The sequence below is a fragment of the Fusarium proliferatum genome (assembly GCF_900067095.1).
Source record: "Fusarium proliferatum ET1 genome assembly, contig: FPRO_scaffold001, whole genome shotgun sequence".
Lineage (NCBI taxonomy): Eukaryota > Fungi > Ascomycota > Sordariomycetes > Hypocreales > Nectriaceae > Fusarium > Fusarium proliferatum.
This window is the reverse complement of record NW_022194790.1, coordinates 1,788,318-1,813,093: the sequence shown is the minus strand read 5'-3', so window position 1 is coordinate 1,813,093 and position 24,776 is coordinate 1,788,318. Positions and strand designations below refer to the sequence as shown.

Here is a 24,776-nt window from a genome sequence, read left to right as displayed (position 1 = left end):
AGGACAAAAAAAAAGTCTCGTTGTGAGTGATTGATGAGCTTCTCGAGTTGCCTAGTCGACAAGCGAAATGGATTAACTTTAGAGAGTAATTGAGATTCCAACGAGTCAGGGTCTTTGAAGTCCTTTGATGCTATCAAAGGAATGTTCTTTCGATTCGGGGTCCAACAGCCGTTCCATTTGTCCCTGTAGTATCTGAGAATGTCGCCGCCTCGTTATAAGTCATTTCAACCTCCGTGAAACATTGCTTCAGCCGCTTGTGCTTGGTGGCACTCAAACCACAGCTTCCGTCAAAGTTGACACAAGTATCCAGTTTGGCCAGGCATCGGCTGGAGGATAATATACTCCTGTTGGCCTCAAGTCTCACCAAATCAGGAGCATTGCTCGCGCGCGGGATGTGGTTAGGCGTGGGATCATCCAAAACCTCCACAATCCTTTCTCACGACAACGACACCAGGCACACGATCAAGGCACCGGGCCCAGTTCCAGGTTCAGGCACAGGCACAGACAGACACGCCGAGAGCACACGACCACATGAGGAAGCAAAACTCGCAAATGGGCCCGAAAGCCGGAAAGTATCACATACACGTCTGCTCGAGACGAGACCTGCACCCCTTTATTAACCCGCCCATCTCGCGCTCACGTTATAACGCGCCCGCGTCAAATGGCGACGGAGTTTCTGAGGGCCAATGAGACGGCGTAGACGCGCTTTTCATGAGACTCTGGAGTCAGCGCATCTTAGGCCGGACCCAGGTGGCTGGGCGAACGGGAGAGCTTGGAAAAGGAAACCCAAAGTTGAAGGGCGAGCTAGGTTTAGCGTCAAGAACCCTGCACAGCTGCACGAATTGACAAAATAGCTTCAAAGTGCAACGGGCACAGTTGGATCGACAGTATCTGACATGTAACCTGCAACTGAAGCAAGGCAGAGACAGTGATTGAGTCAAGGTAAGGGTGACGGTCTTGGTGTTGGTGTTGGTGCTGGAAATGAGACTTTCCAGGCCATCGCCGGTTTCTGAGCCCGATCAGACAGGCAACAGTCTGATCGAACTTTGATCTCATACAAAGCTTTCTTTTCTTTTTTGCATTGGGGGTTTCTGTCACCACTTCTTTTCTCACTTCTCACATGCGCCGGCTTGATGCCAGTGAGGGGTAGCCCCAGGAACTCCGGCCAGGCTCCCCTGGCTGTTCCCGACGCGGAGGGTCAAGATATCCAGATCTGGCTATGAGCCATGACCAAAGGTGTGCCAGCCTGTAGATCTTCTAGTTTCTATGTTCTGCCATACCTCATTCGTCATTTCTTGATGATGATTCTTTGATAGGAATTGACCCATATGTGACGAGCGAATCGTATGGTCAAGAGGCTGGTTTAACTATCATGACGTGCCTCCCTAGGGTCTGAGAGTTTGACCGTGGTGATCTTGGCTTTGCTCTTGACTCTGATGGATCAAGACTGATGGGAGTGGTATCCGTAATTCAGTATGGTTTAAACTCTCTACTGTTTAGCTACCCAGAGATGATCACTTGGCCTCGGAAACCCCTCACGCCAGGAACAGCAACTCCGGACACAGGTCTGTGAAGGTAATTGCATTGAATGGTTTTGGCTGAAATTGTTGCCCGCTTGGCAATATCTCAAATGTTTCCTCCGCAATCGTTAAGATATCTAACTGCGACAGTTCAGCGCCCAATTTCGGACTACCAACCAAAAGACGAAACATAGGCGGGCTGAACAAAGACCGGCATAGGTAAGCCACGTCTTGCGGACATGGCATGAGCCACTTCTCCCTGCCGATCTTCAAGGGAGAACAAATGATATTGAGGCTGCTGGTGGCTTTGCGCGTCCCTGAATTTCAACACCAGACCGCCAGGTACCCAGAGTTGTCTCGACCACGGTCCTTTATTAGACGTGCCAGATTCGCGATTGACGGTCTTTTGAAAGTGAACCTAGTGCCTTGGGCGTTATCCGTACGCTACGGAGTACTGGGCTGTGATCCGACTTACCCATGTCCCAGCAGAGTGGCTGACTTATCGTTCAAGGTGCATCAATGGTCAGACTAGATTCAATATTTCGCCTTCAATCCTCGGCTAGAAGCAAGGCAAATGTCAAAACGCCAACAAAACTTGGGGCTCTGCTCTCTCCGAGCTGAGCTGAGCTCATATTTCCCCATCATTTCCCTACCTCCACGATGCAGGTTTCAATTCTCCCTCACATTTGACCTTGGAAAAATGCCAAAAATGTGACGTAGGATCTTAGCTACAGCACTGGAGAAGCGCACCTAAGCTATCAATGGAGCAGGCGTGGGACCTAGTGCGATTGAGCCTTGAAACTTTGCCATTTAGAGCCTAGGAAGCTTGAAACTAGTCTCTGCCCCGCATTCACTCTCCGAGTTCCCAATTCAGGGATCACCAAATTCGGAAGAGTCTTTTGCAGAGCAGAACCACGATCGGATACTGCTGTGCAGTTGCTTCTCAACGAAGCGGCAGTTTCTACAGAGATGAGACATTGACTAGAATCTGTTTCGGACCCTTCTATTATCGATCTAGGTCCCGAATTCCGCGCTGTTAAAACCGAATGGTCTCGTTCATATTCCCGTGAGACCGTGGAAATGAAAAGGAACAGACAGAGCCGCAAGCTTGTCAAGAGGACTTGCCGACAAGGTTAGTAGTAGTCAAAGTAACACACACGAGTAACCTCGGTGGTGTGAGGTGGTTGCGCCGGTTTCCATTTTTACACCACTGGCGACTCCAATTAGATCCTTAGCACCACGGGTAACAAGTCCCAAAGGACGGCAGGCCTGCAGCAGGCTTGCAGAATGCCAATAGCAAGCTTTTGAGGTACGTCAATACGTCAGGATGTGCAAGCACTTTAGAGCATCACCTCGTATGGATGGCATGGCATGGCATGCTCTGATTTTCCCCTGGTCCGGGGTAAAACTCGCAGAGAGCGCGTTAGGTTGGCTCGGTGCCGTGGCTACTGCAGAGTTAATAAGGGTTAAAAGGGTGAAGGGTGCGAGACACGAGAGTCTCGGATCGAATTGCTTAATTATGGCGTCAACGACATGATGTCGGCCTGGTTTCCTGGCTCCACGTCTTGTTTCTCTTGATGATGCATCATCCCTCGCTTCGCCCTGCTGCGGTGCATAGTGTTGCGTTGCTGCCTCCGCCTTGGCTCAATCAGCGAATTACGCCCAAGCCGAGACGCTGATACTCATGCTGACACCACTCATAATGCCTGTAGCTCTCAACGCTGAACCAAAGAACCCTTAACTTAACTTAAGATCAACCCCCATCCCTTGCCCGCGCCCCCATTCCGAAGCCCCATAACTTTTTTCTTCTTCCTTTTTTTAAACGTGTCTTGTCTCTGATGAAAATAAACGCCAAAAGACGCCTCAGAGACGCGCGGGCTTTGGTGATGATTTGCAGCTCGCAACACGTTCCACGTACATGGGTTGCTGCGAGACGCGTGAGATGAGGAGCCACCTTGACCGCAGTGAGGGGGAGTTTGGGAAAAAAGGAAGTTAAAAATCATCAAATGCACATGCTCACGCCCATGAGGTTGGTCACGATGGAGTCTGCATCGGCCACTCCATCACCTCGCAGAAACTGCCGAATGCAGATTTTTCCTCTCTCTCTCTCTCTCCTTGATGAAGCTGTCGCCGCCGACAATTGCTGACTACATATTTTCCACTTGGCGGATGCTGCGGTTCTTACTTATGCGTGCAAGGACCATGAAAATCACATTAATTGAGCCCAGGACCAACAAATAGCGGGCTAGACACCGGGTATCCATCGCCTGAGACAGGCGGCCCCCCTCGAATTAGTTATTAACAGCCTCGTTCCCGTTGGTTGCACTCTCGACATCCACTCTCCGAAACGGCACCGTGGGAGAGATCTTTGCCATCCGAGGATTGAAGGCCGGGCCTCTGCAACTGGTACATGTCACCAAGTGGTTCGTAGTGGATTTTTCTTCGTCTTCTTGTTCCCGCAATCCGGCCCGCGGCGATGGAATCAGAGCCCCTCATACGCTCAACAAGTGCCGTCTGCCGTCTACAGTACGTAAGATCCATTCGTGATAGAGTTGATATGACCGACAGAGTGGTACTGTTGCTGTACCCCATGAGGTTCCATCCTCGTCCCCGACCACGCTGCAATTTGAGGTTATCCACAGAGAGGTCCAGATTTGCACAAAACCGACACGACTGCACGTGCCAGACCCCAGCTTGAAATGACGCTAATGTGCAAATGTTCCAGAAGCCTTCCACAAAGCGGAGCTACCCGCGCCAGTGACGACACACTTGAATCCTTTTCTGAGTGAAATGAGGCTGAATCACCCGAGCAGCCATTCTTGTTTTGGCGTAGCGTCTCCCCACACGTCGGGTCGTGACGCGCTAAGATACGGTACCTTCAGGGTCCATTTTTACGCGAAAGAAGTCTGTTCTTGACTCTCTAGACTCTCTCCTCTTTTTTTTATACATGCTCATCTCGTCTCTTGTGCACGCCTCAATAGCTCCGCTACGCCGTTTTGTGTCTCGTGACTGGTGCATATGCGGATATTGGCTTGGCTTGGCTTGTCGGCAGAATCACCTCCTAGCGGCCTGGGCCCAGTGAATTCGATAAGTGTCCATCCCTCGCTTCTTCACCACAGCGACGCAAGGTTAGAGAACCAGACTAACTGGATCCATGACGCCTCGAGGGAACCAAATCCATTCATCTGAATGGTCCCATGCAAGGAGAAAAAATGTCAAGGAAAAAAAGGAACCATGATACCCACTTGACTTTCAACTTTATGCAGTGCCAAGGCTGGTCGGAAATACATCACCACGGGTTTCACGGCGCTTGGTAAAAACTCAACCTTGCAATTTTTTATCAATTGCTATGGCGATGGCACGAAATCTCTGATCAATCTCATACAAAGCTCCGCCTCTTACTCAAAAAACCCTCTCGTGCTCCTCTTTTGCACAGCGTCCCCGACGTTAAGCTGCTTCAAACCATCCTTGGTCCTCGGTGTTACTTGTAATGCTCCAGCTCGAACGCCCCGATCGACGGCGATAGAGACACCATCGGCAGTTCGTGTCAAAGTCTCCGCAAGCAAATTTGTTATTTGTCAAATGCCGCCCGCAACCGCCGTGAAAGGAATTTTCAAAGGTTCCAGAATACCGACTAATCCGGAAAGGATCTTGTGATAACCTCACGTTGCCTGCTCAACTGTGTTGGGCCATGAGTCCAGTGGACCTTGATACCAGGCCATATATTAAGCCTCTTACTGAGTCACTGCCACCGGCAAAGCAACACGGTCTTGTTTTAAGTCAATCATGGCCTCTTTTCACGGGAAAAGTTGCTTCCTATGGTCGATCTTATTGCATCATATTCATTGATGTTTCCGATCCATTCTTGCCTACCTATGACGGTTCTTGATTTCACCTTGTTGGGCATATTGGTTTCTTGGGTGCAAGAGGATGCGATATATGCTTGCTTGTTTCTATCCTATCTCTATGCGAGATTGATGCCAGGGTTTGCATTCCATCAGCAGTGTCTCAATGGACCCTTCGGCAGGCAACAAATCTCGAAGTCGTCAAGTTTTGCAAGGAAGCCATGTGCTCTGCTGCTGCTCCTCCAGGGTAGTGCCCACAGCAATCTTAGTTTCGCGGGGATGCGATTGCGCGATATCATTGGCTGGTCTTACCATCTGGGCTGCCCGCTTACAATGTGTGTAACATGGAATCTGATACACCCGCTACACCAGAAGAGCTTGGACTGCGGTCCAGTCTCAGTCGGAATTTCCCCGCACCTCTTGTTGTCGATGCCCTCATGCTTTCGCGTCTGCCGCCAAGTGGCGGCGAGTGGACGTGTCGTCGAGGTCACGGTTCCAAACCCTGCCAGGCTGAGCCAGGGACAAACCTTTGCCCAGCAAGTTACCAAGATTGCTATTCCAAGTTATCATGCCCCTCTGTGGCTCTGTTGCATCACGTGCTAAGCAGGGCATACGATGATAATTGTCTTCTCGTTATGTTGCCGCGGACGATGGATTTATATCGCGCGCGAATCGAGTTTTAAAACAACAATAAACAATAAACATGGAGATAAGCTTCAGAAACACCGAGTGGGATGTGTTCTGCATCCGAAAGAGGCATATGCGAGTGACCAGGGTGGCATTTTGCTGACCATGAACCACGATCTTGGATCTCAAACCAAAGGCCAAGAACCGACCATCCAGTGAGAAGTCTCAATGAGGGTTGGTTTCTCGCTGCCTGCGTTTTCATGACGACGAGTTGCAGTCGATGGTTCGTCTCCGAGGATCGACCCCTGGTCGCTTTAGGTTGGTAGCCGCCGCTTCGCTTGCAATCTGCCCTACGTCCTGTTGTGTATTCATGTTCCCTTGACCAAGTTCGGTTAATGGCTCAAGATGTCAGCTGGATGTGGGAGGCTGTGAGGAAGGCCATCACCGAGCGTCCTATCAGCGCTGAGAATCGACATGTCGGTTGTTGACGTGAACATATCCCCTCTGTAGATCCATGCATCGCATGTGATGGCTTGATACCGTTGGTCTGTCATGATGGCTGATCTGTAATCTTATGGGAATCTCACGAACGGGGCCTTACGAGTGCGCCATTCACCGATTGCCAACATGATGGGACATGATCGACCTAGAAAACGATCCTCAGCTGCCGGGTGCTACCGGAATAAGACCGACCGAAAGGGACATTCTGGTTCGGGAAACTTGGCCAAAGTCAACAAGCCGTAAAAAAGATCACCAATTGATTCGTGAGCGGACAATGGTGCTGGGACAATTGACAGGGCATGGCCTTGTTCGGAGTCGATGGTGAGATTGGTCTGTGACCTCTGATTGGTCAAAGAGTTCTTCATGTTTGCTTTTTGAGACACCAAATCGGGAAACTAGCCAAGCTGGAATCTCCAACAGCCACCAAAGGTCTAGGCGAGGCCGAGGGCTGATGTCGATTTGTCTTACCAAAGGATTATTCACTCACCTGGGCGGCCTGCGGAGCTTGGTCAAGTTGGATATGAGACTGAATATAGGGCGCATATGTCGCAAGATTAAGATGTAAAACCAAGTTCGTGACCGCGGAAGAAAATCCCAATCGGGGCCATTTTTTCGCGATCTGGTTTACTTGAAGCCTCTGGCCGGGGCCCCTGTCCAGAGCTGGGGCTCGTGCGGCGTTCATTCGGGTTCGTCGTCTTGGTTCATCCCCGCAACTTTTGCATGTTGGGTTCTTGTGGGGATATTGATCGCGATTTGAGAGTCAAGTCGATCAAGTTCAAGGATTCTGAAGAATCGTGAAATGTTTCGGTTTACGGAGAGGTGGATGAAGTCCTCGGGGTCTCGAACCCTAAGCAGAGACAGGCTTAACTGTAAGGTCTCAGTGAGGTAAGAATCACTTCAAACGAGAGACGAGTGAGATGAACAGTTACAAGTTGCGCTCCAGCCAGTTGTCGACGAGACCTCGACTTCGAGATGAGCTAGCAAGGCTCAGGGTAGGAGACTAATACCTCAATATCAGCTCATCTACGACTTGCCCATTGGTGTCTTTGCAAGGCGCTTGCGTATCAGCGAACACCAGGACGTGCGTTGTCAACGCTAGTTTTCTTGATTGTTTCCAATTCCACGATACCCCATGCTATTTTATCAACTCTATTACCGTGCGATGTAACTTGCCTATATCAAAATAGCTCTCAACTCATGCCGAGTGGACCGAGGTGAAGCATTCAGATCGAGCACAGGGTTCAATGGATACTCAAAGCAGAGGATTCTCCAGTCTGTGGCTTGCTGATTTTGGTTATGGAGGGTTCCATACGCGGATCAATGGCGCACTCTAGCACGCGGAATGGCTTGAGGCTTTTGTTGTGGCTTGCGCTATCATTGACAACACCATGACGCTTTTCAACAAGAGTGCATCGAGTTGTTTTCCAAGTTCTGCAAGGTGCAAGGCGCAAGGCAGAGAGATCTGTTCGCATTCAGCGCCGAGCTATGCATGCATCGAATATGTATGTACGCTACGCCACGATGTGACTGTGCAGGGGTCTCAACAGGTTATTCTGAAGCTATCTACAGAGACACGGCTTTTGATTTGACGCTCTGGACTCGAGTAAACAAACAAACCGTGTATCGGAAAGATCGATATCCGAATTGTTGAAATCTCCGATAGGACAACCAGGATCCCGATACTCTTCCCCTCCCTTTGCGACATCCATGGCGCCATGTCGACTTGGACTTGCGGGCTGACCTCTAAAGACGCACCGTAGCCTGGTGTGGCTGACATTTTTACTTGTTGGTTCTTTGTCTTGACGCTTCTCTTTACCCATGGTCCCAGAAGTTGATTGCTGGACCCAATTGAGAATAAGGATGTGGCCACGCTATCAAGAGTTTGACACCATTCTTTCTCTCGTCTGCCAGAAGGGTTCTTTGTTGATACGGATGCCACTTCTGGGTAAATGCAGCTGAAACAGTTCTGAACAATCCTTGTACATTAAGCAGCTAAAACGTATGCTACTGTATGTACAGCAAAGGACCCGCATGGATACGATTCTTGTCCTCGATCGGCGATTGTTTTCTGCCAGTCCTTACTGCCCAAGAGATGTAGATATCGAAATCTTGGAAATCTGCTCATTTGAGGTGTTTTTATTATTGTTATCGATGCTCCAGCTGACTCAACTGAAACTAGGCCGAGCAAACAATAGCGTAGGTAGGTCAGTCTGTCTCCCTGAATGTGATAGTGACACAGATGCTTCAGGGCCCAGTTTGTTTACTGTGGGTGTCGTGTTGGTGGACAATCATTGCTATTCTATGACCTGACCTTCATCTCGCTACAACCCTGGCTACAGCAACCCCAACATAACCCCTAATCCGATGCATTGTCAGCATATTCTGTAGGGCTGCGTGCGTTCGCCTGCTGCGAAATCGGTCAGTCATTCGAGGTCACTCTGCTGCAGATGATTTGCATTTCGCATTGCAGGCCGCCGCCCGTCATGGGCGACCTGAGCGTACACATGTCGTTGAACTCGTTCACGAGCCGCTGTACGACGTCGCACACAGAATAGGGTAGTACCAGGGCTTTTGTGTCTCGTACATCGGACGGGAAACATGCCCTGAACTCGCACAAGGGCCTGGCATCGGCGGTTCCAGGTGTGACGGCGCAGCTCCCTTGTATCGAGAGAGCCTGAGCAACTCGCTCCTCGAGGCCAGGGCAAGCGAGAAGGATGGACGGGTTTGACGCTCCGGCCCGCGGGTGATTCGAAAGAGATCCCGTTATTTGATTGTGATGGGGACTGGACTGTACTGTATGCAACGGGCCGCTGCTTGTAAACATGGGCACATCACCCATCTCTGATCAGGCTGTTGTTCATCGGTCTGTGAATCAATATTCCAAGCTCTAGGTTAGGCTACATAAAGTTGCTTGTCGAAACGTGCAGAGAGCTAACTCTCTCTACTGATCATCCTAACACTGCTGCATGTACAAGATAGGAAGGCCAAAAGGCAACAGCCAACAGGTTCGCAGGGACAGACAACCGGCCTTGCAGTTCGAGACCGGTCAGCAGGGTACAGCCTGGCCAATGCCATTGTGAGAAGCCCCCATGGTTAAAAGCTTGCATGTTTTCTGCTCTTTCAGCTCGACCCAACCTGCGGCCATGAGTTTCTCTTGTCAGGGCTTGTGCGCTGCTCCCGATAGCTGGGTCATCGCTGTGATTGGTGTCTTGGAGCGCTGAGAATCGTTGTCGTGGCCCCAATCGACACCGTCAAAACTGACACTGATAACTTGACAGGTGTGATAGACGCTGCCGACATGCTTCTGTATAGTTTCGGGTGCAACCATCATTCTTCTGTTCAGGGGTCTTAGGAAATTGTTGAACTTGGGGATGTGTGTTGAGATACTTGGATGTGTCCCTAGAAGCCTGACCCAAAAGCGGTAATAGCACTATTCAGAAGTAGCTGAGAATATTGGAACATGAAACTGGAGGTGAATGAGTTATACGTGGACTGGACCATCACACCATAGGACTACCCTGACGCCGTGAAAGAGTAGGAGTTGGTGAGTGTCCTCGCACCGAGCTTGGAAAACAAGAGGAACGACACAAGCCCAGGCACAGGCAACATGGAGGCGGACTAATACACAAACGGACAATTTCGAGTAGTGAGGCATGTTACAGCGAGTGAGCAGATACATATGTAATTGGCAGTACAGCATGGTGCATTTGAGGTTGGAGTTGAAGGTTGAAGGATCGTACAGATGGGGCCCTGAACATTTGAACAATGCGCTACAATTACCACCGAGTAGTACTTTTTCTTCATAGCCCGTAATTTGGACTCCTTTTAAGCTTAATGGGGACTATGAGGTCTACTGGAAGTGTGCCTGTGTACGTTGATGAAATATCTCTATCCCTGAGTTAAGTTTCGACAGCAATGGTAACTGCATGCTGAGCCACCCTTACATAATATATGCAGATATCTCTTCATCAGGATTGAGTAATATCGAGTTACTGTAGATATGAAATGCAATTTTGAAGGAACTGGAAAACATAATAGGACATCTCTTCCTTTAAAGTTTTTAGATATGCGACCTTATTCTAGCCAAGCTATGGGGGAAGAGGTCAAATGATAATAGGGCAAGTCGCAAACATTGGCAAGATCTCGTTAAAGATATAAAAACCGACCAAGGGAAATTTACTATTGTAATAACGGACTCCTTTAATGCTAAACATAGTTCCAACGGCGGCATCCTACCACAACCATATTCTCGCCCAAGTAAACGGGCAAAGCTTCTCCCATAGAGTCTTTACAGTTCTTAAGATACTTATAGTCCTGGAAACTCTCTTGAGTGAGATACAAGCCTCTATGTGAGAGCGCGGGCATATTTTGACAACATAAAATGTAGGGTATTGTATTCATACTCTTCATCCCCTACTGATGTAGCCCTGCCATCGGGGCACCGGTTGCTAATACGGTTAAGGTGATCGATAATGCCAACTAGATATGAGTTAAAGAACAGGTTATTATCTAAAGTATTCATTTAGGGTGCCTAGGAAGCATGTTTTGGTAACGAGCAATTGTCAGAATAGTTTGGTCCTTGCAGATTCCTGATGAACGATATTTGGCGTTTCTGTAATACCGAGTATAATTTGATAGTGCTTTCTTCATATAAATCGCCTGTAGGTTTTATGGTTATAGGCCTAAATTTTCTCTGAAATATAATGATGCTTTGTTGGAAGCTGAGGTTGTAGTTATGACTGTCGGTTGAAGACTTCCCAGCAAGGGGGCTTTAGAGAGGCCAATGACGAGACGACAGCCGAATAGCCATAGTATACCCATTCAAAGCAAAGAGGAAGGCAAATGAAATTCGTCATAACTAGACATCGATAACTTTTACAGCACTGGTAGTCAGTCATTAGGGAGGGAGGTCTGTTAGTATAACAGAACAGATATACTGGATACGTGCGAATGTGCAAGACAAATAAAGCACTGACTGAACCGCTTTGCCTGTAGGGAAGAATTTGGAGAGCTTCTCTGAAGTTCGAATCAAACTGGATAGGGCAGTGGAACGAATGGACTTGTATCGACTCAACTCATACTTGACTGTGATCGCCACGACCCCTTTTCGTTTTGACTAATAGCGGCGCAATAGGAGATGAATATGAGTGCTAGTAACATCGGCTTTGCGAGCTACAAGGTCTCGATGATAATGGATTTGTAAGACACTCAATTTATTCATCAGTGTTCTGTCATGGGTGAAGACTAATCCGCGACTCTTGATGCATTGCAGCCTCATCAGAAACGAGGTGTCATGATGATGACTTAGTCTTCAGTTACTCTTGAGTGACAAATGCTGTAACATCATAGTTTTGCAAGTATTTAGATATTTTTTTGATAGACGCATTCTCCGTTGAAAACTATTCGAAAAATATCCAACTGACACAAGGTTTAACAGAAATGTGTGAGCACATGAGGGCCCGGTCAAGACTAATAAAAGGGGCTGTGGTATTACCAATCCGGTTTATGAAGATAGCAACCATATAATTCCATAGCTGTGCCATTGGTACTGATATTGACCTTCCAAATATGACTCTGGCTCCTTACTGTAGCAATCTTGCCATAGAGAGCAGCTATCCTTATGATGCTGGGCCATCTGACAAGTTGCCGGCTTTTTGCTACTTGTTCTGAGTCAAAGATCTTATGCAAGTTTTTAATAACAGTAATATCAATAGACTTATCACTGGGGACCCCAGGGAATGAAGAAAAACTTATAATCCCCATCCTATATAATGAAGAGACTTGGGAGCTTAGCACAACTTAGGAGGCCTTTAGACTGTGGGGATAAGTAGTTATTTTTGGCACATCGAGTTCAAGGACAGAAGTTTTTCTCTTTCCTGGGTAAGGTATCTATAATAGGCCTTTACGATATCACATAGTTGACTGAGAGAGTTGATTATACTAATACTTGAGTGGCTCCCATTACAGGAAGTTTTGTTTCAACAATAATACTGCCCGCTAAGGACATGGATAGTTATCCTTGACCCTGGGGAATCCTTGCTTAGCTCATTGAAACGCATGACATCGCGAACCGTGCTGTCGAACACTGATGCTACGTTCCACAGACAGTTCGAATATTCAGAGGGTTCGGTCATGCCATGAAGAGACACTGCATTTCTGAGGACACTGATAATAGATACTGTAGTAATCAGGTATTACTTGTAATTTCAAGTGGGTACAACAGTTGCACGAGATGACCTGGCAACGCCGAAACTTGTTTGAAGGTCTGTGGATGAACAGGTGGAGTATGGATGATCTTGAGTAACTGTTTATGGCTGGTATGTAGGATGAAACTACCTACTAACTAAGCCAGCTGACTCGATGTTTCATTTCTACGTGAATACAAACTGACTCCAACTCGGACTTTTGTTAGAGACATAATCTAATGGAAATTCCGTGTAAAATAAGAGTAGTCTCAGGAACAATAGAATTGGATACCCCGCTACTGTCCACGCTTATTAGTTAAACCTGCCACATGTTCATCGTGTCTCAATGGAGTGAGGTGAGTCCCTGGAAAGACTGGGGGCATCGTGGATCTGAAGACCCAAGAATGGGGCCGGCGCAAATGTAACGATATAACCAAGTGTTGTTTCCCTCAGTAACTAAGGCACTTACCAATTTGATAGCCTTGTTTTATTCCATAAGCTCGAGGATCAAAGTTTGATAGATGATGAATGTTAATTCTCACTACCAATACAATTCTGTTGCACAGTACACTTCAAGGACGACCCCTGCAGTTTGCGTCAGTAGGTGCTTACATTAGTGGCCTAACAACTTCTCCAACTCTCCCAACAATGGATCAACCCACATCGGGATCGTGCGAGGGGCCTTTGACTGATGCATCCGCTTTCTTGTGTATCGTGATTGGAGAATTGCTCACTCACTGCCATCAGCCCGAGGCGGTGACTTCTCTATTGTTTTGATCTGTAGTCTACTCACTCAACGGAGAGTTAGTCAGTCGTCTGCCTCTCCCTCAACACCATCAATCAGACATCATGACCCACGACAGAGACTCCCGCCGCGAAAGTCTTCGAGTGCCCCGCGCTCGTCCTCGTCGTGGCGTCTCCAGAAACTCTTCAGTGCGCTCTTCAGCCAACGTAGACGAGCACCGTCTGTCTTCAGGCGCTCCAGCTACCGCGCAAGCTCTTCGAGCTGCTCCATCTCGCTTTTCCCTCAACGAACAGTTTGCTGCTACAAAGCAGGAGTTCCAATTCTGGGACGATGATGCTAGTTCAATCTACGAGCGTGAAACAAGTGTTTCCGAGACGGGAGATCCAGACCTCGATGAGAAGGTTGCCTTGAGCTCAACTGAGGGTGGCTATGGACCTGTGCCTCATACACAAGATCCAGCACCTGGAGCAGAGGATCTCGACACCAATTTCTACGACCTTCTCTGCCTCTCACGAGACAATTCGGAGTTGTCGCAACAGCAGATCCGGAGCGCATACTACCGTCTGTTTATCCTCTTTTACCCGGACAGCTATCCTGAGCATTTGCGCCCCATAGCTCACCAGCAATTCCTCCGTGTCCAGGATGCCTTCGAAACTCTCATTGATCCTGCGCGACGAGCTCAGTATGACCTCGACCAGTTCCTGGAAACTGAAGAGACAGGCGCATCACAATCAGAATACGAGGTCGCCTTTAAAGAAGCTGTTTGGGACCGGTTGCAGAACGGCATACAGACAAGCTCTGATCTAGGAATTCGACTTGACGCCTCTGGCTCCGGAACTGGCGCCTCAGGGCTGCAAATCCTTGACTTTTCTCTCAGTCATTCCGTCACAGTCGACCTACCAGCACTCCAGAAGCTTCTTCAACCGCAAGTCACACGACTCGCAAGTCTTGCTTCAAAGGAAGAGAAGGACGCAATCGAGAGTCTATCACAACCCCGAATCCAGGTCGCAACACCCACCGTGACTGTAACTGGATCTACTTACGGCATTACACGGGATCTATCCTTGGTACCAACATCACTCTTGTACGATCGATATCAACCCTTGTTACCTCTGCCGATCACCAGACAGAGACTCATACAACTCGTTGAGAACAAGTTCGCTCCATTGGCCTCTCTGCGATATCGACAAGAGTTTCTGAACCGCTCACCTCCATCATCGGCTGATAAGCTTAGGTGGATCAAGACTGCTGTTGAGCTTGAGTCAGATGTTCTACCACAGTTCTCCGTCACCAGCCGTCTTTATCATCACTTCCTCCTCCCCAAATTCTCAGAACCAACCATAGCCGAGGCTAGCATACAGTCGTCGCGCGATTCCACGTCGATTCAACCGCGTGTTGCTCTAGGTCTCTACCAGAATCTGCGACAGGGAACAGGATTCCTGCGCGCAGACAGTGGCGACTGGAGCTTTGGATCCTATCAATACTCTCATTTCTTCTCTGAACACTCAAGAATCAGTCCTGACTTCTTTAACGCCGAAGCCCCTGGAGCAACCCCGAACTTTGAACTAGGCTTCCGAACAGGACCATCAGACCGATTACCTGTACCAGGCTCGTCAGACTCTCCTGGCGATGAGGGCGGCATTAGGGGTCTCGACTACGAGATTAATTCTTGCAAGCATGGAAGCTGGGCTGTCTCTGCATCCGCTACACCAACTACATTGGCCGGCGCTGTCCGATACAGCAAGGACCTGACTCTACCTTTCCAAACTCCTCCGACATCACTGGATCCTGGTCTATCCTCATCAGCCCGTGTAGAGGCAGAGCTCTGTTCCAACACATTCCAGGACCAGTATTTTGCCCTCCGCAATCTGTGGTCTATTGGCCGTTTCGCGCGTGTTGGTCTTGAAGTCGGCATCAGTCTGCACAACCTTCACCTCTCCGTCTACTGGTCCCGCCTTGGACAGCGTCTCAGTGTCCCTCTTCTCATAGCACCACGATCGCTTCTTGGGTCTAGTGTCCTTTTCTGGGCTGGTGCCCTACCCTTTGCTGGACTTGCGGCAGTGCAACTTGGTCTCAACTATCGTCGCCGTCAACGAGTTTCACGATCTCACCGCCGCGTTCGCTCAGATGTCTCTTCAACTGGGACACCAGTCGCCGTTGCTCGGCATAGATACGAGGCAGACAACATCACAACACTCCTCGCACATCCAGTAGAGGGCCGCCAGAAGCGTCAGATGACGCTTGGTGGTCTCGTTATCCTCAATGCTAAATACGGCATCCCTGATGAATATGGCATCCTCGCAACAAGCGATCAGGTTGCCGATGTCACAATCGCCGTTGCCGCCCTTATCAACGAATCATCGTATTCCAGCGGCCCAGCCCTAGTGATCCCCCATGGCGTGCGCAAGAGTCGCCTGCCAGGATTCTGGGACCCAGCTCCGGGCTTGGACAAGATTCTTCGTGTGGAGTATCTGTTCAAGGGTGACGCAGGCGTCATCGAAGTCGGTAGCCGTGATGAACTCATCCTTCCGCCGCAGGCGTAGGTATTGATTGACGCCCTTTATGAATGAGAAAATTGAGTATGATCAAGTGTAAATACAAATCGGGACTAAATGCAGCCCAAAGAAAATGGCGTTAAATAGCGGCGTTGTGTCACATCGAGGATATTTTCAAAACAAATAAATAAACAGACATGCATTGCTAGTGATTACTATTCGTGCCTCTAGGGACGATACCATATTGTGCAGGAAAAGAGACATCCTTACTCAAGAAACAGCACAACAGCGCAAGCTACAAGCCGTTCATGGCAGAACACGGGGAGGATAGATGCTACAAGATAAAGAAAATTTCAATCCGCGTGATATACCGCTATCTATCGTACAAAGACAAAAAAGGTACCATCTACCTCTCGAATACCACATACTCTCGTGCCAAATGCTGCCTAACAATAAGACTACCCCATATTAGAGTCATCTTTCCGCACGATAGAACGCCAAACCCTTTTAGTTTAAAGACCAAGGAGAAATTATTCGCTGTATGTAGTAGAGACAGAAAATAGGTGTGGGTGCCAGGGGCCTCAGCACCCTAAAAGCAAAGCCCGGAACAAAACCTGATGTGCTATAGTGGATTAGTGCTGGTGGTTTTTGCCGTGATCGTGGCCGTGGCCGTGGTTATGATCGTGCGCATGAGGGCTGGTGGCGCTGTGCGACGATTCACTACATCGTCTTGTTGACGAAGCCTTGGATGACGAGTCGACAGGGCAGCAACCCTGGGCCTGACAGTCATCGATACACTCAAGGAGGCAACTATCGCCCTTGTTGGGATCAGTAGGACCATCTAGGGACAGAGGAGCAGCAGCTTCTGCATCGTGTGAGTGCTTCTGATCGAAGCAGAACTCGGGCTGTATCGTAGCACTGTGAATGCCGAACCCATGAAGACACTTCCGAGCTCGTCGGGCCAGCTCCATGTACTTCTCGCCACTGTGAGAATCGATGGGGAAAGACACTTGGAGGTGCATGCTAGCGACAAGTTTGGTGTCTGAGAGTTGCCAGACGTGAATATGGTGGCAGGTAATAACGCCGGGAAGAGCTTCGATGTCTTGTCTAATCTCAGGGACGCTGATATGCTCGGGGGTGGCTTGTAAAAGAACACGAGCAGTGCCTCGGGTAAGAGGAATGCAGGTCTTGAGGATGATAGCAGTGATGAACAGAGAGACGGCGGGATCAGCGTAGACTTTGCCAGGCCAATCCGTCAACCAGATGATGAGAGCCGTAACCATGACACCTATGTTGCCAAGCATGTCGCCAATGACGTGGAGAATCATAGCATTCATACCCATATCAGCGTGGTTATGGCCGTGGCTGTCCTTCTTGCCAGATTTCTTGGGAAGAGTGTGGTGGTGGCCGTGATGAACGCTCGAGTCCCGCCTAGGTCGTCGAGAGTGGGAATGAGAGTGAGAGCCCTTTCTATTGTGACCAAGCGAAGAACCCTTTTTCGCAACGTCTTTGAGAAGAGGTGATTCCTCATGCGCCTCGTCCTCTTCCATTATCAAAGAGTTCTCGGCGTCGGTCTCGCTCTCGCTAGTGCTTTCGTTGGTCTCGCCACGCGTAGCTTCAATAATGCTTTGCCGGAAACTTGCTGGGTGAATGCTCAAGTCATCGAGACTCGCGAAACGAGCGTGTCCACTCCTACTGGATCGATGATAGTCGCGGCCTCGTGTGGATGCATCTCTGCTATGTCGCTGTTCGCTGGATTTGCCGTTGGACTTCTTGGACGCTGTTGCACGGTGGATCACAGCCTCGGGTAGAACCTCCGCAGCACGGCCACTTTCGTCTGCAAGAGTGCCCTGGGTTTGGTAACCGGCGTTGCCCTCCTCCTCGTCGTGGACGTGGGCGTGAGAGTGCCCGTGCTCATGATCATGGTCGTGCTCGCCGGGTCCATGAGAATGACCGTGGCCGCCGAGGACAAAGAAACCGACAAAGTTGGAGAACAGGCCGGCAGAACCAACAATGAGCATGAGCTTGGGGTTATTGATCTCAGGGGGTTCGATGAATCGGGTCAATGCTTCGAGGACGATGGAAACACAAAGGGCGATTAGGAAAACGGCGTTGAAGAAGGCACCCAGAATCTCTGCGCGAACCCACTAGAAGACAGTTAGACAAGCGCATCAGGGTTGAAGGGGCGCGCGGGTGGTTTGGAAGACGTACGCCAAAGGTAAATTCGTCAGTGGAGGTCTTTTGTGCGGCAGACACAGCCCAGAGGCCGATAACCAAGGAGATGATATCATTGAGCTGCGCCGAGTTAGCTGATGTTCTATCCATCGATTCGCATCCAGCGCGAAACAGATGCGATTGACTGACCATGTGAAAAGCATCGGCCATGAGGGCCAGCGAGTGGGCAAGGAAGCCAGAGACGATCTCGACGAGGAAAAACAAAGTGTCAATGGCTATCATCACCTTGATCCTGGTGCTCTTTGACCAAGCCATCTTCTGAAGAATACCCATGGCGAAGAAGTGACACGAGCGCCAAAAGAGGGTGCTCACTCTTGTCGTGGGAAAAGGATAATGAAAGTGAAGTTTTGTTGGTGTTGAAGATGGGAGAAGAAGAGCCCGGGAGCTGAAGCTGGAGGGGGAACCCAAGGTAATGAAATGGCCGCGGGCTGCAGGAGTTTTCGGCGACTTTTAGGTTAGTTACGATGACGGAATGCGACAGTGGAGGCTGATCCCTGGACCAGGGAGGGTCGAGATAGGAGCTGCAGACTGAGGCAAGCAAGGGCTGGTTACACAATTGTGAGAGGTGTTTCTCAGGTATGTAAATCCCGTGTCATACAGTCAAGTACAGCAGATTGTCACAGGGAAGGGAGACATTGGGCTCGAAGCAACGAGAAGGAGGAAAAACTCAAGTCAAAGAGCGAGCTGATTAATTTTATTGCATAGTTTGTCATTTATTAGTGGCAATTCAATGGTTAAAACGGCACGGCATTCGACGATCCAGACTAACACCGTGACAGAGCTTTTTCGGTCGCGGGCGAGGCATTGCCAGCCTAGATCAGATTAGGATGTCGGTTCTCTGTTCTTTTTAGTTAGCAGCGTCATTAGCGTAGACAGTTTCTCCTAAGAAACATTAGACAGATGAGACAGGGCTGGGCGCTATAGATCGTTAGTTAACGGCATGTCTTAGCCCACTGTCGACGCCAGCGCCCGCTATTCAAAGGCAGCCAGCCCGTAAATCAGTAGTACCTACTCTCCAGGGTCCCTAGCACCCAGTTCAGCGAGTTATGATAAACATTACCACGTATGTATAAGCTTAGTTCGACTACCTACGAGCAAAGTTTGAACACAACAGACTTCAAGAGTCCAAGATACTCGACGACTCGGTTCGGGATAATATGCCAATAAAGTTCATTAGTCCGGTCAGTCGGTTCGGCAATAGACCCGTTCGCCACTGGGGCTGACTCCGACTTCGGTAAATGGATAGCTCCATCCAATCCACTTCACTTGGACAAACGCATCCATTGATATGGAGAAACACTTGCAAACTAGAAACATGGGAAGTTTCTATGAATTTTTTCTTAGCATTCTATTATTATTTTATATCTCCGACAGATGTTTGATGTTGTCGCAATTAGATTGTGCAATCCGACGCTATAGTGCCAACCTAAGGTGCTACCCTCCACCTCATAACAAATATCTTATCTTATGTTTTCATCAAACTGCCCTACTTATTTTCCCACCTCTCGCAAGAAAACAGCATCAGCTCAAGTTCCCCATCTGAGCTTTGTCGTTAGATGAGCATCCATTGAATCGTGGGGCTGCGGGTTTCGACCGTCTTTACCGCAGCTCAATTATTCTAGCCCCAGTTGATATCGTTCGCAAAAATCCCCGGAACGGTTACGGCTCTTCCGAGAGACAACTGTTGAACCACATATCACATTGTGGCTACTACACGGTAACTGGTTCACTCGGCTGTTGCACATCTTTACCGTTCTGTGTGGCTCCTTGCGTTAGATACCGCTGTCTTTAACCCCGTCCTGCAGCCAGCCTCAGTCTTTCAGCTTTCCCTGACGCATGCCAACTATCGAAAGGGGCACGCGGCACCGGAAGCCACAATGCAGGGAATACGAGCCGTGCTGCAAGGCGTGCCTTAGTACTAAGTATTCACCTCTTGCGGGATCTCATGATAGGGAATTCTTACACATTGGTTGGTAGATCAGTTTCCGTAAGATAAGCTGGTTTTATAAGGCAAAGACTCTTTGTTTTGCTCATGTATGACCACCGACAGGACAATGCTTCAATTTTGCAATGCTAAACATAGTCACTAAGAATGAACGCATGATGGATTGTCAAGTTAGTTGCAACAGATTGGAATCTGTAAGGGCCATATCCTCTTATATTTAGGTAAATACAATCAAATAGTCTACAGGCTCTATATTCTTTTTGTCACATGCAATTTTATCCTGCAGCATAAGAACTGTAGGGTAAGGTAGTTGGACAGAACTCAGTGCCTGTTGATGATTTCACAGTTGGTGGAGCTGGCGATGTTTAGCGCCTCCAACGGCCCGTACCCGCACCGTATCCGTCTTTAATAACCGCCGGGCGCCTCCTCATGCATACAGGATTTCATACTGTTTATACGATGAATACCTATCTAAATGACTGCCCGTCTCCAAGAACACGGAAACTGGATGCCAGTGGTGTTAGGTATAGGCATATTTGGGAGGCCTATCATGGTGCATCGCCTGATCATGATGTGAAACATTACAAGGCACCCATCCATCCATAATTCAACATGTGCTGCGGTTTGCCGCCTATCTTCCCATGGCCACTACTCTACGCGCCTTTCAACCCCGGATAGCGACATGGATAGCCTCAATCAAGTAGCCTGGTTGGTCAACCCTGTCCCACAAAGGTAACAGTCTTGTTGGTTATGTCGTTAAAGAGGCAGTGCTCTTGTCTGTTGGGATTTAACGACTCATTATTAATGACTCGTCCTGCCCATAGAAGCTGGCTGTTTTCTCATAATCGTAGCAACTGTATTTATTCTTTCTTTTGACCGTTGGCTCATACCATAAGTATTAACCGTCCGATTCACAACTGAGGATGGAGGCCGCCGCAAGCATTATTGCATTTGTCCAAATCTCGACAGAAATTGGGAAATGTGTAATCAAGACGAAGAGGTTGTGGGACCAAGCCCAAGATTTACCTCAGGAAACGCAGCTTCTTTTGAAACGTCTACAAGGCTATAAGTCTATATTTGAAGTCCTAGATCAGCAATATCCGAATCAGCAGTCTTTCAATATGCTGCCTACGTTTTCGCTGGTGCAAGATAACTTAAGAGCTTCAATGGAGGCGCTGGAGCTGCTTAGACAAAACGCAGATTATATATCCTCGAAACTCGAAGTCAAGACTGGCCTCAAACGGAAGCTAGCCGCTGTGAAGATAACCATTGGAAAGGAAAGCTTAGATGCTCTCACCACCAGACTGAACGAGTCAATATCATTGCTGAACTTAGCGATACAGGCTTGGCATATGTAAGTATTGACATGACGGGGGCTGACACGGAGCTCCCTCGCTGAGGAGTAACTAATGATATTTTTCAAGGACTATCACGATAATGACACCTGATCTAATTGCAACTCAGCTCACCAAAACACTCAAGGACCATTGTGGAAGCTCTAAGCTTGAGGAAACCCCACAGATCGAGGCCCAAAAGCGAGATGAATCTCGCTGCAATGTCACAGAGATTGATGAATCTCAACTGTCACGTATACCGAAACACGGTTCAAAGCTCAACAAGATATATACCCCTTCTAAATTCGGTCGATTAGCCATGGCATATGCTACTACCACTGGTGCGTGGCAAGCGTATCTCCAATTGCCAAGTTGGTTTTCATCGTCCGTATATGAACTACAATCGACTCCAACTGGCTACGGTTGGACATACAACTATCGAGTGTATAATGTCGTCTCATCCGAATCTGAGATTATCCAAAGAATAGAAGGAGGAGATAGGGCCGGTGTTCTTGAGCTATTCGGAAATCGGAAAGCGTCTCCGTTCGACAAAGATGAAATGGGACAATCTCTTCTTTATGTATGGCAGCACCACCGAGCAGCGTTAGGTATGGTCACTAATTTGGCTTACAGTACGCTGCGGAAAGCAAAAACTTCGACATCTGTCAGTTGCTACTTAGCTTAGGGCTTCATGAAGCTTTGCTTGAGAAAGTTGGCCCCGAAAAGTAAGTTCTACATCACAGTCATGCGATACCTAAGTTCTGACATGCTCTCAGAAGTGCATTGTCAGCGCCAGTTTTCAATCCCGATCGAAGCAACCCGGAGAAAATATGGCTAAAGATTGCAGGTTTATTTCAGTCATATATGGATGAGCCAGAGACAAGCATGGTTCTGCGTATGTTCGACTATCATAGATCATGCGATTATAATGACGAGTATATTAGAATCTTTCAGCAAAGATTCTTGCCTAACTTCTATAATGGCCCGCTCATCCATCGTCTGGAAGCTTTCCGGCTTGGATCTTTTCATTGTCAAGCGCCAAGAACACTCTCCTACCTTCTCGCACGAGATCAGAAAATCACCAGTTTCGACGTTGGGGAATCAAGTCGCACTGGGGTTTCACTCATGCACTCGGCAGCTGTGGCACTCGGTATTCGTTTCGCAGATGAAGTTCTTCCGTGGGTAAGAGGTTGGGCCATGTGGGACTTATCACTCTTTAACATGGGATGGGATCAGTTGGTGCTGGAGGTAGCCTCAGTTGCCAGACTGGAAGATTTACACACGGTCGAGATAGTGCAGCCCTGGGATGTATATCAGGTTCCAACCTGGAAAGGCACACCGCTGATCTCAGTTATTGGCGGAGCTCTCTGCTACCTTTCTCCTGATATTGAATTCTTTCATTGGGATAATGTGTTCCAAGGTTGCATCCAGAAGTTTGTTTCAATCTTGCAGGAGAGCGGAGTTGACCTGATGCTCTACGGAGAACAAGAGTCTATCAATATTAGCAAACACTTTCGCGCAGCTTTCGATTCAGACGCAATCGAGGCATCGAGGAATGAAGTACGGAACGTGCTGCCGTCAACGAGCGCGCGCCATACGTTTAGACGAGTAGAGCGATCTGGTCGAGAGATATGGAACAACAACCATTGGATACCGATTCGACTCTTAGGACTCAAGTTTGGTCCGACCCCTAGTGAATGGGAAATAGTTTGGGCGCCAGAATTTGAATGGATGGCAAAAGAGTTCTGGCAGGTGATAGAGAAGGAGACCATCACGATGCCTGGGTCGTGGATTGATGGATGAATGCATGAATGAATGAGATTGGCTACTCATGAGAAGCAATGAATAGCAAGAACACAGTTTATGTGATACAGTTGTTATACGTATACATGATTGTGGCTCATCTGGGCATCGATTGTCAGTGTTTGCTGTTTGTGTCATGCATCAGCATATAAATCCTGGACTGCCCAAGGAGCAGCTTCATCAGTAGAGTGTATAATGTGCCGTTCCGCCTGATGCCTCAAGAACAACAAACTCTCGAGTCTTATCATCCAACCATTTTGAAGTCATGCCACAACGAGCAAGCACAGCATGCATGTGCCTAAAGCTTCGTGTACCCCGCTGTGTAAGGCGGGGCAACCTTAAGAGGTAAGACACCCACGGATGTGATCTGTTCCTACCCGACTTACTTTCGTCCTCCCCATCCCTAGGTATCTATCTAAAACATATTTATATCTGCTTAATAAACCCTCATCCATCATCGTCAGAATTGTAATTTTGTTCTGAAACTTCTCATTTTACAATGACGACCACCCGACCAGCGAAAAAGGCCGGCTCCTGGTATGAGGAGGACCCGGAAACGCTACGCCTTGAGCTGCAGAGCTATCTAACGGCAGTCCCGGAGAGTTTGGATGGAGTTCCAGTGCCTGTTACCGGAGCTCGTGTGATCATAGCTCCGTGAGTTTACCTGCGAAGCGCATTGATATACTCTTGAGCTGACGATAGTATGCTGCAGCCATGCGGGATATGCATTCTCTGGGCCGTGTGCAGCTTGGGCTTATAAGACCCTTGACCTGAGCCGTGCCAAGCGAGTCATCGTCCTTGGTCCATCTCACACTTACTATCTCGAAGGATGTGCAGCCACTAACTTTGAAAAGTATGCAACACCATTTGGCGACTTGGATATCGACCAGGAAGTGGTCAGAGAGCTCCAGGACGCACTAGAAATGGAGAATATGCCCAAACGCCGCGAGATTGAGGAACACTCTCTTGAGATGCATATGCCATATCTTTATCTCCGCTGTCAGGAGTCATTTGACTCGCCTGACAAATTTCCCAAGATTGTGCCTGTTCTTGTAGGCAGTAACAACGGGGATGAGGAGAATATTATAGGACGAGCTTTACTGCCATACCTCAAAGACCCGGAGAACGCCTTTATAGTCAGCTCCGATTTTTGTCATTGGGGCTCTCATTTCAGCTACCTACCCTATTCACCTACGAAAAGTCCTTTTGATCTGACGCAGTTGAGAAAGGATGGCCCCAGACCCAACGGTCCCCCGATTCACGAGACGATTAGAGTCATCGACGAAGCAGCCATGGATGCTGTAGAGAGCGGCGTTCATCAAGATTTTCTTGCCACTCTACGACAAACCCGTAATTCGGTATGCGGGCGACACCCCATTGGTGTGGTGATGGCAGCTCTGGAGCTCATCCGACAAGAGGATGCGTTCCAAGACAAGGGGCGATTTAATATTATCAAATACGATCGCAGCAACTTGGTCGATATTCCGAGCCAGTTCAGCGTTAGCTATGTGTCTGCATATGCTATTCTTTGAGTATGGGAT

General features: G+C 48.6%; 5 protein-coding genes across 5 annotated transcripts; 3 read left to right on the top strand and 2 right to left on the bottom strand.

Moving 5' to 3' along the window:
- Positions 1–3,818: 3,818 nt before the first annotated feature.
- On the bottom strand, positions 3,819–4,337 carry FPRO_01489 (uncharacterized protein; the record flags this gene model as incomplete). The annotated part of the gene is made up of 2 exons (XM_031230905.1): positions 3,819–4,034; positions 4,290–4,337. 2 exons carry the CDS (start codon positions 4,335–4,337, stop codon positions 3,819–3,821), a joined length of 264 nt encoding a protein of 87 aa, XP_031074984.1.
- Positions 4,338–13,527: 9,190 nt separating this feature from the next.
- Positions 13,528–15,966, top strand: FPRO_01490 (uncharacterized protein; the record flags this gene model as incomplete). The annotated part of the gene is made up of 1 exon (XM_031230894.1): positions 13,528–15,966. The coding sequence occupies one exon, from the start codon at positions 13,528–13,530 to the stop codon at positions 15,964–15,966; it is 2,439 nt and encodes an 812-aa protein (XP_031074983.1).
- Positions 15,967–16,550: 584 nt separating this feature from the next.
- On the bottom strand, positions 16,551–18,426 carry FPRO_01491 (uncharacterized protein; the record flags this gene model as incomplete). The annotated part of the gene is made up of 3 exons (XM_031230883.1): positions 16,551–18,065; positions 18,130–18,213; positions 18,283–18,426. The coding sequence occupies 3 exons, from the start codon at positions 18,424–18,426 to the stop codon at positions 16,551–16,553; spliced, it is 1,743 nt and encodes a 580-aa protein (XP_031074982.1).
- A 2,595-nt stretch (positions 18,427–21,021) lies between these two features.
- FPRO_01492 (uncharacterized protein) lies at positions 21,022–23,235 on the top strand (the record flags this gene model as incomplete). The annotated part of the gene is made up of 4 exons (XM_031230872.1): positions 21,022–21,452; positions 21,523–22,012; positions 22,066–22,157; positions 22,209–23,235. 4 exons carry the CDS (start codon positions 21,022–21,024, stop codon positions 23,233–23,235), a joined length of 2,040 nt encoding a protein of 679 aa, XP_031074981.1.
- A 499-nt stretch (positions 23,236–23,734) lies between these two features.
- On the top strand, positions 23,735–24,767 carry FPRO_01493 (related to protein tag-253; the record flags this gene model as incomplete). Its single annotated transcript, XM_031230861.1, has 2 exons — positions 23,735–23,889; positions 23,948–24,767. The coding sequence occupies 2 exons, from the start codon at positions 23,735–23,737 to the stop codon at positions 24,765–24,767; spliced, it is 975 nt and encodes a 324-aa protein (XP_031074980.1).
- Between the last annotated feature and the right edge of the window lie 9 nt (positions 24,768–24,776).